Source organism: Suncus etruscus, chromosome 13 (assembly GCF_024139225.1).
Source record: "Suncus etruscus isolate mSunEtr1 chromosome 13, mSunEtr1.pri.cur, whole genome shotgun sequence".
Lineage (NCBI taxonomy): Eukaryota > Metazoa > Chordata > Mammalia > Eulipotyphla > Soricidae > Suncus > Suncus etruscus.
Window position 1 is genome coordinate 97,078,408 of NC_064860.1, and position 16,254 is coordinate 97,094,661.

Below are 16,254 nucleotides of genomic sequence, written 5' to 3' on the forward strand. Positions count from 1 at the left end.
ACTGACATTGTCTTTAAAAAAAATACATACCTTGGAGATGTTCAGTCCCTTGCCTGCTTCTATCAGTGGCAGGGACAGAGCTGAGATCTCATCTATGTGGTTTGTCAGTGGTCGGCAACCTTTTTTTTCAACTGAGCCAAATCTCGCCAAAACCACGATTGAAATTTATTTTGAGAGCCACACAGGGCACGCACTGACCGAGGCTAGGAGCAGAGTCCTGACTCCTGGAGTGGCCGCCTGGCACACAGAAGAGCCAAATTAAAAGTGTAAAGAGCCGTATGTGGCTCGCGAGCCTCAGGTTGCCGACCACTGTCTTAGCCATTAATCCTTCCCCAGTGTGAGGACAGATGTGGAGCTTGTGCCAGAAAACAGATGACTGACGGTCGCCTGCAGATAAGGGGGATCTTTCTAGAGACAGAGTGAGCTATGTGTTCTCCCAGTTCTGAGCCTTCAGGCGTAATTTCTTAGCACAGTGCCTGGAGTTACCCCTGAGCACAGCTGGGTGTGGCCAACATAAAAAGAAATCCAAGAAATGAAGGAGAGAAAAAAGGTGAAACATTCCACCAGTACAAAAAGATGTTGAAAACCTCTGGAAGAATTCCACTTATTTTCGGCGTATTAGACTTTTACCCCAGTTTATTACTTTTCTCTCCTTTAAACAAAACCACGTAACTTGAACTAGCTAGTCCTGCCCCCCCAATTAGAGGGGGAAACAAGGGAGACACCGGGACCAAAGAGGTGCAAGACTACTGTGCAGTAGGCTAGATACAGAGGAAACCACACATCCTAGCTACCCTGGGGGTGAGGGAAGAGGATATGGGTGGTAGGACAAAAACGGAGGTGTAGGGAGGACAATTTGGTGATGGGAATTCCCCCTGATTTTATGTAAATATGTACCTAAAATATCATTGTCAACAATATGTAAGCCACTATGATCAAAAATAAATAAAAAAAATGTAAAAAAAAAAAAAAAAAAAAAAAAGAAATCCAAGAACTCTGGGGGAAAGTTTAAGGAACAACTGGTTTACCTCCTTTCAGCCTTCCAAGAGAGACCAAAGAATGAGAAACTTCAGGCTCTTGTCACCCCCACATTGAGTTTGCAAAAGAATGTCTCCAGGTGGGCATTTTCTCAATGACTTCTTCCTTCTTGCACAAAATAAAAGTTTTGATGTCATTAAAACATAGGCCATGCTTATTTACACTTAACAAGTGTCTGTGATCTACATGAAAAATGTGTCCCCGTCAGAAGTGGACATCATTTAGCGCCACAAAAATACTTTTAGAACACTGTAGAAAAATCCTACTCTTTAGGCTTTCTTTGCCTCCCCTTTTAGCCTGTGTTAGCTCTGGGATCTTTCGTGGAGGTGAGTTTAAGTCAATATTTGTTTTCTGCTTCCTCTGTCATTCCTGGGACTATTTTTCCACACATCTCTGCTTTAGGAAGTGATTTCCTAAGCTGTGCAGAGGCAGGATTGTGTCAAGATAGGGGCTTGCAGGCTGTTGCTTTGCACTGTGGCCTCGGTCTGAGCTCTGGTTCTCAGTAAGCGCATCTGAGGGAGCACATATCCTCATCACAGTGTCTCATCTCTACTGCTTTGGCACCTGCTGGTTATTTTTAAGACACACTGGTCAACATGAAGAGATTGTTTCCCCAGTACACTGAGCTGGATTTTTATCTGAAAGCTGGCTTGGTGAATGTCTCCCCACCCCCCAGACATACCCGCCCAGCATTGCTAATTCACCCTGTTTTCTACTTACATTGTCTAAGAGTCCACTTAGCAGAGACCTTCATCCCACTGGCTCCTTCCCTTCCAAGCAGTCTCAAGGCTAAATTTGTCCCTGGAGCTATCACAAAGCATTTAGGGGTCTTTTCTTGCCTTTCCCATTATGGAAGATTTCCTTTTCGCTGTCACACAGCCCATCAGAAATGCATCTACATTCTGAATCAAAGCTAAGTTGACCTCCCCCACACCAAAAAAAGCAACAACAACACCCCAATACCTTCATCCTCTCTATATCTTTCCTTGCTCCAGGCTTAGGGGATATTCACTGTGTCCTAAACTTAGAGGAAACAGGGGCGGTGCTTATAAGCAAGGCTATTCTCCAGAGTCCTCAATCATGAGCCCCCCAACTCTCTGTGGGTAACTTACTCAGAGCAAAACTTACCATGAGCTGTGCCAACTTCAGGACTCTGGGAATGGTCCAAGATTTGGATGCCAGCACTCAATCTGGCAGACACAGAGCCATGTCATGCCATGGTGACTCATGCTGGGTGGAGATGTGGATACGGAAGAGCAAATAGGATATGGAAGGGGCATTAGGGAGGCCACGTTGGAGACCACAGTCTCCTGACCCACCTGGTGTGTGAGACTTGGTAGATGGACTTGAAGTCTTCCTGGAGGCAATGACCTTGACAAGGGCATTTCAGTGTGGGTCAGTGAGGTATCAGTATGCACCCAGCAGGGGGAGGGTCAGGAGGCCCTGTGGGTGTGTCCAGTGCATCCCAGAATCTGAAAGTGACAACTCGAATGAAGTGGAGAAATCCATCCCAGTTGGTGTGAGTGTAAGTGTGGTCCGGTGAGTTCACAGGTTTTTTATTCACTTCCAGAAGCTTCTTTCCAGGAAGGTCCTGCACGTGGTTCATCAGTGACACAGAAAATGTCATTTCACGGCTTTTCTCCTCTACTCTGGCTGTTTCTTTCTTTCTCTACTATCTCCCAGGATCCCACGAGACAGCCAGGACCCAGCCTGCGCTCCTAAGCCCTGCCAGTTATCCTGCACCCAGACTCACATAGTCACACAGGTCATGCAGGATCACCCAGTCATCCAGAGTCACACATTGCCTCGGGACCCCAAAGCTCCTGGGCTCATGGCTGCTCAGAGTTCATTTTCAGACATGTGTGCACATGCATGAACATATGTGTGCCTGCATGTCAACACAGGTGAGTACATGCAGGTGAGTGCATGCATGGTATGGATACATGTGTCTGTGCATGAAGCCACCTATGTGTATACATGGGAACACAACTAGTGCAAATGCACAGACATATAACATAGATGTAGCAGCATCTAAGCATGCATACATACACATGTGTACATAGATATGATTGCTCCAGTACACTATATGTAAGAACACACTAGTATGAATGCTCAGACACATAACAGATGTAGCTGCATTCAGGCACACATGATATACCTGCATAGCACTGTGTAATCATACACATATGTAGAGATGCGTGTGCTTCTATACACCTTAACACAGGCAGGTACCTCCCCAGAGACACAGGAATATACATATATGCACACATGAGAATAGATTGCTTTGATATGAGCACATATGAACACACAATCCTCGGTCTATGTAGATGGACACGTGTGTGTTTATGGATGCCCATACACATCAGCTGGTATGTGTTCATGGGTAAAGACAAGCCAATGTTCATGCAAGAGACCACTGTATGTCCATACCTGTTCGTGTGTCTGATCCCCACTGAGGCGCTGGCCCCGACTTAAAGCTGTGGAATGCTGAATAGAGGCTCCAGGCTCGAAGTGAGGAACCCCGTGGAATTATAGCATCCCTCGGTTCATGGGGGAGCACTAAGCACCTAGAAAAAGCAGGGGCCTCTGGGAAAAGTTTTGGGAACTTCCCTCATGTGAGACCCCCCCCCACACACACACACACGCACGCTTTCACTGCAGAGCTCGGGGCAGGCCCCACAGAAGCCTTGCTGGCCGCTGCCCACATGCTGCCACTTCCCAGAGCTGCCTTTTGCCAAATGAGTCTTTGGCTGCGGATTCCAAGAGGCGTTTTGGCAGCAAGAGCAGCCTAGGGTCATGTGGCGTGACCTGCCCATGCGGCTTGGCTCTGAGGACTCTGAGGGCCCTGAGGGGCTGGACTGCTGGGTGCTTTCCTGGGGGCCTTCCTGGGTCCAAGGGTCACCAGCCCACACCCAGCTGCTCACTCCACAAATCTCCAGTAGGCTCATTCCACACGTGGACACACAACCATGTTGGGCTGGTGGCTGTGTTCTTGGGGACCCCTCCCCAGTGCAGCTCTGCCACCCTAGGGTTTGCTCCCTGGACCCAGCTTCCTGGCAGCCTTTTCCTGGCCCTTGGTTAGAGAGGTAACTTGGCCTAAGGTGCAAGAAATTCCTCAGATTCCAGGCGTGGGGGGATTTTGAATTAATTTCTGCCTGTTGCAAGTTCAGAAAAACATTTCTTGCTGCCAACTTTGCTACGGCTCCCCAGAATGAGTCACCCCATTGGCTCTGGACTCACTCACCACATGTCCAGCCCACCCCCCATTTTCAGAATCTTGGGGCCAGGTGAGTGGCTTTGTCTGAGAAAGCCAGGGCAGGTCAGCCTAGGGACCCCCCCATCTCTCTGGGGCACCCCAGTGCTCTCTGTGTCATACTCCCTCTTCAGCACCATTGTCCTGCCTCTTTCTGCAGAGATCCCCTCAGTTCCTCTCCATTATTGGAGCCCAGATTACACCCCCTAGCTCAGGAAACTTGGGGTAAAGGAGACCTAAGGTTCACCATTCTGAGCCCATCTTACCCCACTGGGCGCCTAACAGGACAGTGTGGGAAAGAATCTGGTTCTCATGCTGTTCTTCCAGGAAACTTCCAGAAAATCCCTGCACCCACTCACCAGCTGTTCAGCCGGGCCATGAGTTGCTGCAACCACATAAAACAGGGGTGTCCATCAGACTCAGCAAAACAAGTTGAAGATAGACTATGACCCTAGGGGGAGGAAGGTCAAGCCTAGTGGTATATGGGGCTGCATGCAGAAGGGATTGTTCAAGGCAAGTCCTTTAGGCATGTCTGAGTTTGCTTGTCTGTATCCAGAAAGCAAAAGGGAAGGGAAGGGAAGGGAAGGGAAGGGAAGGGAAGGGAAGGGAAGGGAAGGGAAGGGAAGGGAAGGGAAGGGAAGGGAAGGGAAGGAGAAAAAGAAAGAAAGAAAGAAAGAGAGAAAAGAAAGAAAGAAAGAAAGAAAGAAAGAAAGAAAGAAAGAAAGAAAGAAAGAAAGAAAGAAAGAAAGAAAGAAAGAAAGAAAGAAAGAAAGAAAGAAAGAAAGAAAGAAAGAAAGAAAGAAAGAAAGAAAGAAAGAAAGAGAGGAAAGAGGAAAGAGGAAAGAGAGGAAGAAAGAAAGAAAAGAGAAAGAAAGAAAGAAAGAAAGAAAGAAGAAGAAAAGAAAGAAAGAAAGAAATAAGAAAGAAAGAAAAGAAAGAAAGAAAGAAAGAAAGAAAGAAAGAAAGAAGAAGAAAGAAGAAAGAAAGAAAGAAAGAAGAAAGAAAAGAAAGAAAGAGAAAGAAAGAAAGAAAAGAAAGAAAGAAAGAAAGAAGAAAGAAAGAAAGAGAAAGAAAGAAAAGAAAAAAGAAAGAAAGAAAGAAAGAAAGAAAAGAAAGAAAGAAAGAAAGAAAGAAAGAAAGAAAGAAAGAAAGAAAGAAAGAAAGAAAGAAAGAAAGAAAGAAAGAAAGAAAGAAAGAAAGAAAGAAAGAAAGAAAGAAGGAAAGAAAGAAAGAAGGAAAGAAAGAAAGAAGGAAAGAAGGAAAGAAGGAAGGAAGGGAGTTTACCTTCGAGAGGGAAACCTAAAACTCCCCCTTCCATGTTCCCTCACTCCAATACTTCACAAATCAACAGCTTAACCCATTTCTTCATTACAAAACTAGAGATAAAATTGAGGGTCATAGAGATAGCACAACAAGAAGGACATTTGCCTTGCACGCAGCCAACCCAGGTTCAATCCCCAGCATCCCATAGGCTCCCCAGAGCCAGGAGTAAGTCCTGAGTGCTGCTGAGTGTGGTCCCAAAACTAAAACAAACAAACAAAAAATGATGGGTCTCTCTTCCCAAGTTCCCCCCACACACCTAGGATAACACCAGACGATGCAATTATATTGTGAATAGAGTGTTGCTGTTGTGAGTTTTTTAATAAAATCATAGCCAACTGAAAGTGTTTATTTATTCATGCTCTGCGGTGAATAGCAGGAGGAATTTCGGTCATTATATTCACAGTCAACTCCCAGGTTTGGAGACGGTGAAGATGTACCTCAGATTGTGTGACCCCCTAACAGGCCTTATTGCCTTTTGATGAACAACCAGAAATTCTATTATTTCCAGACAAGTCCCCTCCAGAGACAAAGCAGGGTGGATACTCAGCTAAGGTGTCCTCCTGGCAGGCAGCCCCTCTGCCTTTCCTGGGGCCAGCAGTGCTGGAATCTTTAATCTGAAAAGGTCTTCATTCCTGGGTCCAGAGTCTAAGGGTCATTGTGTGAGCAAGAGCAGCAGGCCAGCTCTGAGGGGCTCCAGCAGGGAGATTCAGCACACCAAAAAGATGGAGCATGTGGAAAGAGAAATTAAACAAAAGCCTGGAAGCAAGCCAGGAAGAGACCCTCACCCTGAGGTCTGCAGGTCAGAACCCGGGGGACCAGGCAGAGCAAGAGTATTGGCAGTCTGTGGCCAGAGCTGGGGACACCTCTCAGGGATGGCCGTGTCCCTAGCCTCTGAGTCTGGGTTTGCTCAGTGACCCCTGACGTGACCCCCTTCCTGCCCTGAGGGGCCCAGTTGAGAGTACAGTGAGAAGGGACACAATCTAAGGTCCCCTGTTGGAGTAATCAGTTTTTACCCAAATATAACCAGCTTTTTAGCCTCCAGATAGAGGTCCCCACATTTTACAGAGAACATTAGACACGATTTATTCTGGTTTAACTCATACTTCTGCATTTTAGTGAAAACTCAAGGGGGAGTTGTTGGAGCAACCAGGTTTCACCCCTAATCAGGATGACTTTTTTGTAAGGTGGGACAAGAACCTCAAGATTGTCCCCGATCCCAACCTGTTCTCCAGCCTTGTGGGTGATCCTACTCTTCTCAGTAAAGTCTGTGACTCGGGGAGATCTCCACAGCTTGCTTGCTGCTCATCCCTAGTGGCAGTTCCTGGCCTGTTTCATCTCTTGTATGATTTGGATGGTTTGAGTCATTTCCTGCATCAGCTTTGTTTCCTCATGTGAGGATTTATCTTCAGTCCCCAAAGGAACTGAGGGGCTGTCTCTCCTGAGACTCTTTTCTTCCCAAAGTGACATCAGGGCAATGATGGGCCATTCAATGTACCAACACTGGTGACCAGGAGTCATAAAAGTAGAGCAAGCAGCCAGGGACTCCAGGGATCCCATACCCATGGCTGGAACTGGGAGGGGTCCCTAAGGCCATCTAGTCCCCAAGGGTCTGTCGTAGAAGGATCTAGAAGCCGGGTTCCTGCTGACACAGGGCGCTGGAAAAGGGAGATGAGTTCTAAAGGAGGGTTGGGGTCACTGTCTGAGGAGCAAAGAAAACAACAGTTGCAGAAGCCCAGGTAGCCCCAGCTCAGCCCGCATGCCTGAGTCCTGGTTCTCAAATAAGAGCTCACTTGCTCTCCCAGCCACTTGCTAGTCTAGAACAGCTCCTTCCTTGTGCTTGGAAATAAAGACCAGAAATAAGTGAAGCTGCCAGACAAGGGAAAATGATGTGGCTGTCAGAGAAAAGGAAATCTAAAGTTTGCTTAGATGTTGGATGATGGAGATGGAGAGTTATGCTGAGTGAAGTGGGGCAGAGGAAGAGGGAAAGACACAATGATCGAGTGCACTTGTGGGAATATGTAAAATAAAGATAGCATGGTAATCATGTCTGGAGACAATAGAGACAGGGGCAGGGAAGACCAGTCCAGGGTGGGAAGTTTATTACAAAGAGCTGGAAGTGCAGTGAGGGCAGAAAAGGGAGCACTGTGACAGTGAGAGTTGTGAGTGATCACTGGGCAATGACTGGGTGCTGAAAGGAAGGAAAGGAATAGGCACGGTACCCCTTAGGAACAATATTGCAAACTACCATGTCTAAAAGGGGGGACAAGAGTGAGAGAGGAGAGAAAGAGAGAGAGAGAGAGACAGAGAGAGAGAGAGAGAGAGAGAAGAAAAATGTCTGTCCCAGAAGCAGGCAGGGGGGAAGGCAGGATAAAAACTGGGGACATTAGTGGCTGGAAATGTACCCTGGTGAAAGCTATGAGCTATTGTATGACTGAAACTCAATCAGGAACAACTTTGTAATTCTGTATTCCATGGTTATTGAACTTAAGAATGTATAAAAAAACCTTAATAATTAAAAAAATGAAAGAAAAGAATTATTTTAAAAGACAAACAATCCGGGCCGGGCGGTGGCGCTAGAGGTAAGGTGCCTGCCTTGCCTGCGCTAGCCTTGGATGGACCGCGGTTCGATCCCCGGTGTCCCATATGGTCCCCCAAACCAGGAGCGACTTCTGAGCGCATAGCCAGGAGTAACCCCTGAGCGTCACCGGGTGTGGCCCAAAAACCAAAAAAAAAAAAAAGACAAACAATCCAGTCAGTGTCAGGAAGGTCTCTATGGCTAGGGACAGATGAGATCCCAGGCTGTAGTCAGGGATAAGGAAGGACTGAATGGGGCACACTACATCCATCCCCACGTTCTGGTGTGAGACCAGGTCCTGCAGGGACACCAAACACCTAGTGGGTCCTGCGCTTGTTGGGCCCTAACTGTGCCCTGGCGGGGCTCACAAGTGCTTAGACACAGCCCTGCCACAGCACCTGGGGCAGGGAGAGAGGACATTGCCCCCCAAAGGCAGGTCCCCAGGGGCCTTGCTCTAAGGGACCAGGCTGGCTGATGGGTTCCTCCAAGGCTGCAGATCCCTACAGTATCATAGAGACCAGTGTCTCCTCCTTGAGCCCAGATATGTGGTAGGTCTCATAGAATATACCCAGTGACAGCCACTTGAAGGCTGGCAGTGGCTAGGCCCCAGCACACAGTCACACACGTGACTGCCTACTGCACACACATGCTACATACAGTAGAGTGCACACACAGTTCTGTGTCCTATATATATGCTATGCTGTGTGGCATGTGTTGTATGACATGTGTTGTGTATTATGTGTGCTACGGGTTGGCCATGCTGTGTTTTGCGTATTCTGTATGTTGGGTTTCTGTGTGTTAGGCTTGCTTGTGTAGCATGTGTTGTGTGTTGCCTATGCTGTGTGTGGTATGTACTGCGTCTTGGGTTGCGGTATGTGAAATGTATTACTTGTAGGATGTGCTTTATGAGAGATGTCTTGTATGAGACATGCTGTGTGGGCTGTGCTATGTGCGGAATGTGCTGTGTGGGGGAGGTGGACCTGAAGGAACATGTCATCTTGGTGCATCTCGCTGTCATCTGTGTGCAGGACATGTGTCTAGGACATATTGTGTATGGAGTGTGTTGTGCGTGGACTTTGTTGTGTGGTAGGTGTTTTAGGTAGATAATGTTTGTGTAGAGTGTGTTGTATATGGACAATGTTGTGTGGTGTGTGGAACTCTCTATGTATAAAGTGTGTTGTATTGCAGTGTGTGGTATGTGCTGTGTGATATATGTTGTATATGGAGGCTTGCATGTGGAGTGTGTGGCGTGCGCAGTCTGTGCTGTGTGTCCATGTCTGCTGTGAATCCTGATCCTGCCAAGGACTGTGGGCCCTCATGGGCAGGTGAGACTCCTTCCACCTCCCTTCAGACATGCTCGGTGAGGATGTTTGTTTGTTCTTTGTATGATGGGGAACCCCCAACAATGCACTTTTGTTGGTGTATGGATAAACATAGACCAGGGCAGGGAAAATCAGAGGGGGAACAGACCAGAGGGGAAGATAGACCAGAGGGGGAAGAGCAGGAGGGGAGGGAGCTGGGCTTTGTTCCAAGCCAGCACCACACACGTTGCCCAAGGAGTGAGATTGGGGCCAGAGCCAGAGACAGAGGGGAGAGCCTTTACTTGCACACAAGTCAACCCACAATCCTGGCATCCCATTGGGTCCCCCACAGTTTGCCAGGAGTTGTTTCTGAGCACAGGAGCAAGAGTAAGCCCCGGGCAGTGCTGGGTGTCCCCAGAAAACAAGCAACAACAAGAACAGAGGAGTGAGTCCTGAGCACCAATGGGTGAGGCCCACCCCTCCTGACCCAAAACAGACAGAAACAGGGGGAAAAGAAAGAAGAAAGTGGGCACAGACAGGAAGGAAAGAGGAGAGGTGAGAGATGAGAATAGGGAGGTGGGCCAGGGGAAGGAAGGGAAGGGAAAAGGGGAAGGAAGCTGAGAGACTGGAATGATGTCAGGAGGAGGCTGGAGAGAAGGAGGGAGGAGGGATGGAAGTGGGGAACACCAGATCCCCCCACCCCCAAGCCCAAAGGTGATTGAACAGACACACAACTGCCAGGCCTGAGTGCACAGCCTTGTTGGAGTCCAAGACTTCCTCCAAGGGGAATCACTCCTGTGCCAACGTCCTACGTGAGTTTCTTGCTGATCCTGTGATCCCCCAAGAGTTCCTTGGAACTCCCCAAATCACGTGTTTCCTCCAGAGTTCCTAGAAACCCCCCCTGCACTCTTAAATCAGAAACATAAACCTAGGAGTGCTGCAGCACTGTGTTCCCTGGGCAGGAATAATTTTGCCCCACAAGACCCTGCCAGGTCTTGCTTGGGGGAGGAGGGGCAGCTAAACTTGGGGTCTTGCCTAGGCAAAGTGTCCCTTGAAGCCAAGTCATCTGTGCATCCTAACAGAGTTCCCTCCATCTCCAAGAGCGACAACAGCAACCCCCCCCCCCAAGTGATAACACAGAGGGGAAGGCATTTGCCTTGCAGGCAGCCAACCAGGGTTCAATCCCTCTATCCCATAGAGTCCCTGAGCCTGCCAGGAGTGATTCCTGAGCGCAGAGTCAGCATGAAGCCCTGAGCATCGTTGAGTGTGCCCCCAAACTCCCCCTAAAAGAGGGAACACGTGGGAGGAGCACCAAACGTAGATCGTCTAGCAACTGCAGAAGCTATGAACCCTTTAGCACCAAACATCTCTGCCCCAAGCTCCAAGACCTACCTGCGTGTGGTTTGTTTTTGCAACGGGCCAAGATGAAAAAACCCTTGCAGGAGGTGAGGGGTCCCACCTACAACCCCCCCCCCTAGATTTAGATCGCAATCGGGAACTTTTAGTTTGCACCAGGGTCCCCCGTGATTAGTAACGACACCTCCAAGCTGGCACATTTCTGCGTCTCCGAGTCCTTGGCTAAAATGAGTATTCATTAGATCATCTTCGCGCGCGCGCGCGGTGGAGTGGGATGGCATGGGGGAGCAGCGGTGTAGAGGGGCAGCTCGGAGCTGGCTGGCTCGGACGGGGATGCAGCTTCGCTGAGGGCTTTGAGGGAGCCGGGCCAGGTGAGGGACAGTTCCTGGCAGCCGCGTTCTGCATTATGCACGAGCTTGGGGCGCCCAAGCCCAGACTCTGCCGCAGACGCCACCCCGCACCAGCTAGCTCCCTGCTGCAGGCGGGCGCGCCGGGTGGGCGCGGGTGGGGGACCGGGGTGCACCCGGGCAGGCTGCGAGCCAAGCCCCTCGCCCTCAATTTTTGCAAAGAGGTGTATCTTGGGGGTCGGGGGGCGCCTCCCAGCTGTTCCACCCAGACCTCTCCAAATTAATTCACTCAGAGGCGCAGGCTGGAAAGGAAGACCAGGAACCCCAAATTAAGCTCCGGGGAGATGGAGATGTTCTTGGCAAGGGGTGGCCAGTCTCGCAGACTCCAGGGGAGAATCGGGCACTTCCCAGACCCTCCACTTTCCTAGGTGACCCCACCCACCCACCCGCCCATCCACCCACCCACCTACCCACCTATCCAAGCCACTGCAGGAATCCAGGGACCTAGGCGGGGTGCGCAATCAGATCAAGGGGTAATTGCGGCTCGGGGCGAGCGGGCATTCTCTGCCCTCGCTGCCCCCTTAAGGGGTTCCCGAAAAACTTTCCCCTCTGGACCCAGCCGCCTCGCCAGCCACCGTCACCTCCGCTGGCCCTGCAAGGCTGCCGAAGGCGCGCAGTGCGCAGCGCGGAGACCCCAGGGGCCCCCCGGGGCGCAGAGGACGCGGGCTGGACAAGCCCCCGGCGCCCCGTGGATGCCCAGTGCCAGGAGCTGACCTTGGCGACGGGGGAGGAGCGCACAGCGGTGGCCACCAGAGGGGGCAGCGGCCACCAACTTGCACAACTTGGCACGGGCTGGGGCGGCTCCTTCTTCTCCAGCGCCGCCGATCAGCCCAGCCTACAGCCCCTCGGACCCCGCGAGCCCTCCAGCCCGACGTCCCGCGGTCCACGGACACGGGCGCGCCCCCAAACCGGGATCCCCGCATGGGCCTGGGTATGGGAGCACTGGCCCGCGCGCTTCTGCTGCCGCTGCTGGCACAGGGGCTCCTGCGCGCCGCCCCGGCGCCCGGCCCTGCGCCCTTCTTGCTGCCCCTCCAAGTGGCCACCGCCACCAGCAGCCGGGATGTGCCCACGCAAGAGCCGGGGACCCTCGCCGCACCCCGCGCAGACGGTCTGGCGCTCGCCCTGGAACCCGCGGGGGGCCCGGTCAACTTCTTGGCCATGGTGGACAATCTGCAAGGCGACTCGGGGCGCGGCTACTACCTGGAGATGCAACTAGGGACCCCCCCGCAAAAGGTAAGGTGGTCCCCCACTCACACACACGAACACGGGCTGTCATCAGACTCCTGGGGGAAAGGGGACTTTGGGCGGGACCCCCTGCCCAAGTCCCAAAGCTGGGTTTCTGCAGAGTGGATGGGGAGATTGAAGAAAGGAGGCACCGAGAGGCTTGTCGGGCGAGGGTTGGAGCAAGCGTTTGGAAAACTTGGTAGGAGTCCCTTAAGGGGCACCGGGGTGCTCTCGAAGGAGCTTTGTACCTCCAGCCTGCGTCCCCCCAAAGAAGAGACCCAGGAGGCTGAGGGTCCCGGGAGCTGGTGCCTGAGGCTGCTGGGGGGGGGGGGGCGAATAGATGGTCAAGGTTCTTGCTTTCGGCATTTTCTGGGGTTCCTCGGCTCTGGAGAGATTTGGGAGGGGTCCCAGGCTTGGGCGAAGGTTCCAGGTTCCCAGTTTCTGGGGCAAGAGCTGACCTGAACCCGGATCCAGGCGGGACCCACCTACCCACCAAGACAAGGTTGAAATTGGAGCACACAGCTCCCCTGCTCTCTCAACCAGTTCTATCTCTGGGCACTTTTGCCAAGACTCCCCATTTCTTAGGCTTGGCAATCTTATAAACCACCCCCCAACAACCAAAAAAAGTCCCCCAATCTCATGAGGTTATTCCACTCCCGTTTTCAAATCCCCAACTTAAGTGGGATTCAAGCCAGGTTTTCCTTATCAGTCCAATGCACCCAAGAGGAGGCTTTGTATTTTTGTATTTGTACTTTTAATTAATTTATTTATTCATTTAGGGGTTTGGGGCCACAGCTAGCGGAACTCAGGGGTTACTCCTGGCATTGGGTTCAGGGCTTACTCCTGGCAGGCTTGGGGGACCCTATGGAATGCTGAGGGTAAAACCTGCTGGTCCCTCTCTGCAAGGCAAAAGCCTTCCCTGCTGTGCTATCTCTCTGGGCCCTTTCATTAGATTCTTAACGTTGTCATTTGGCTTCTAATTCAGCAAGGGTTCCTCCACAAATAGATCACGCTCATGACTTGAGTGTAAATCTAATGAACTGATTCAAGGCTCTCTTCAGAGGACAGACACACCGGGCTGATTTTTTTTTCTCTCCAAGAAACTACTCTGCCGTATAACTTCTGTAGTTGTTTGATTATTTTTTTATTACAAAAAAAAAAAATAAAGGAGAAAAACAACAACCGCTCAGAAGCTTGTTTTGCTCAAGACTTTGATCCTGGAGTCTTTGATCTCAGTTTGGCCTTTGGCCTGAGAAAGAAGACTGTTTGCAGGGCTGGTGGGCCTGGCCTGGCTTCTGGAAGGAAGGCAAGCTGAGAAGGCTTAACTCGAGCCTCTCATGTGGTTCTGCTGCCCTGCCCCCGCCCCCCAAGTCTGCTAGAAGGACCCAGCGGGTGCCCCTCATGAGACTTCACAGGCTGGGAGGATGGACCCACTTTCCTGGTCTCGGGATACTCTTTTGAAAGGGCATTAAATACATACATGCCCCCTCCACCAGGCATGGTGAAAGCATGCCTCAGGCAGACTGTAGCTTCTGTGGACTTTTAAAATTATGTATTTTTTCTTTTTATCAATCGTTTAGTTGAATCACTATGAGATAAGGTTACAGAGCTGCTCATGGTTGAGTTTCAGTCATATGACATCCTACTCCCATCACCAGGGCACATTCCCACCAGTGTCCCCAGTTTCCCTCACACCCTCTTCCTGTCTGTCTCCCTGTCTGTCTCTAAAGCAGACATTTTTCTTTTCTTTCTCTCCCTTCCTCCCTCCCTCCCTCCTCCCTCCCTCCCTCCCTCCCTCCCTCCTTTTATCAGTCCTTCCCAACCTCTCTCCCTCTCTCTCTCTCTCTCTCTCTCTCTCTCTCTCTCTCTCTCTCTCTCTCTCTCTCTCTCTCTCTCTCTCTCTCTCCCCCCATCCCGTATCTCTCCCCCTCTCCCCTTCAGTTTTTCCTCTTGAACACCGTGGTTTGCAAATCTCACTTTCCCTCCTTCTAGCACCCAGTTCTTGTCCAGAGTGCAATTCTCCTCCACTAGTTTGGAGGAATGGAAGAAGGAAAATAGACTCTGTAAAACCATGGAGTTGGGGCAGTCTGGCCCCAGGACCAAAGGAGAGAGTTGCGAGGGGAAGAGACAGCAGCCTCGAGAGTGGCAAAGCGTCTTACTTTGGAACAGTCAGTTACAAACATGTCTTAACTGGACCAGAGTGAGAATACAGTGAGGAGGGCTTTTGCCTTGCATGTGACCGAACTGGTTGACCCCCAGCATCCATAGGGTCCCCAAGTCTGCCAGGAGTGACCCCTGAACAGCACTGGGTGTGGCTCTAAAACAAGAAATAAAGAATTATTATAGGATTGAAGAGATGGTACCAGAAGAAAGATTCTTGTGCCCATCCCTAGCACCACATGGGATTCCCTGAGAACTGCCAGAAGCAAGAGCCAGGTGAGGTGCGAGCCCCAAGCACTGAGCCAGGAGGAAGTTGGACCCTAACTTCAACAACAATAATTATTATAATAATGTAACATCATACATGATCATAACTATAATTATAAATATATTGTTTATATTTATATATAGTTAAAAAATAAAATAGATCGTATGTATAATTATGTGATACTCATAATTATATAAAATCATATTATATTAATATGATTGTGAATATTATTATGTTATAAATGCAATAACATCAGTAACACCTTATTCACCAATCTGATCCCCTTAATTGAGAACGATGAAATCTAAGGAGCAGGAGAGAATCAATGCCCCCACCCCGTCGTTTCACTCTTCCTCCTTCCCTTTCTCTGTTGGAGCCCCGGCCAACACTGGCATTTGCCCACTTTTCACTGCGGTGCTTACACGAGTGTCCAACTTGATTGTGTGTTTGGATGCTCACACACATTCTCTGGGGGTGCTCGCCAAAGGTCGCACACACTGCTGCCCAGTACCAGCCGTACTCCTGGACACAGCACTCGCGTGGCTTTCTCTATGATGCTGGCGGCAGAGCTGGGACTGCACAGGCCGCTGACAACAGAACCCCAGGCATGAACCCCAGGGACCCAACAACGCCAGGCTTCACAAGCATCGCAAGGCAGGTCGCATTTTGCCAATGAGCTCCCGCCTCCCTGCACCTAAATTTTTTGAGGAAATAGACGTTTTCAAGGCTGCTCTTCACTTAAGCCTAACCCCATTTCCAGGAAAGGTCTTTGTTTTTGTTTTTGTTTTTGTTTTTATTTTTGGGTCACACCTGGCAGCGCTCAACCATTATTCCTGGCTCTGTGCTCAGAAATCGCCCCTGGCAGGCAGATGGGATGCCAGGATTCGAACCACTGTTCTTGGATTAGCGGCATGCAAAGCAAACACCCTACCACTGTGCTATCTCTCCAGCCCAGGAAAGGTCTTTTCTCCCGCTACAGACTGTTTAGACTGGCTGGAAAGTGATGCCTCTGTGCCAGCCTGATTTAGTAGGAAGCCACTGAGTAAAATCTTCTGTCTGGATTCTTTGTGGGCCTGAGACCTGACCCATACTGGGACATCCCTGTCCTCCCCTCTGTCGGCAGCAGTTTGGGGACCAGCCCAGATGGATGCCCCCCCAAAGACCAACAAACATAGTGCTAAGGCGAGTGGTGAATTACCACCGAGACAAACTTTAGAACAAAATTCAGGGGGCCGAATGACAGCATAGTGAGCTTGCCTTGCATACAGTTGACTCTGGTCCAATCCCTGACATGCCACAGGGTCTCCTGAGCACTGTCAGGAGTGATTTCTAAGTGTAGAGTCAGGAGT

The 16,254-nt window shown here is 50.3% G+C and overlaps 1 protein-coding gene across 1 annotated transcript in view; it reads left to right on the plus strand.

Annotated features, from left to right (window-relative positions):
• Nucleotides 1-11,878: 11,878 nt before the first annotated feature.
• Nucleotides 11,879-16,254, plus strand: part of BACE2 (beta-secretase 2) — a 68,173-nt gene continuing 63,797 nt past the window's right edge. The window contains exon 1 of the mRNA XM_049785430.1: nucleotides 11,879-12,486. Within this exon, the coding sequence (XP_049641387.1) occupies nucleotides 12,175-12,486 (312 nt within the window). The 5' untranslated portion in view covers nucleotides 11,879-12,174. The remainder of the gene's footprint in view (nucleotides 12,487-16,254) is intronic.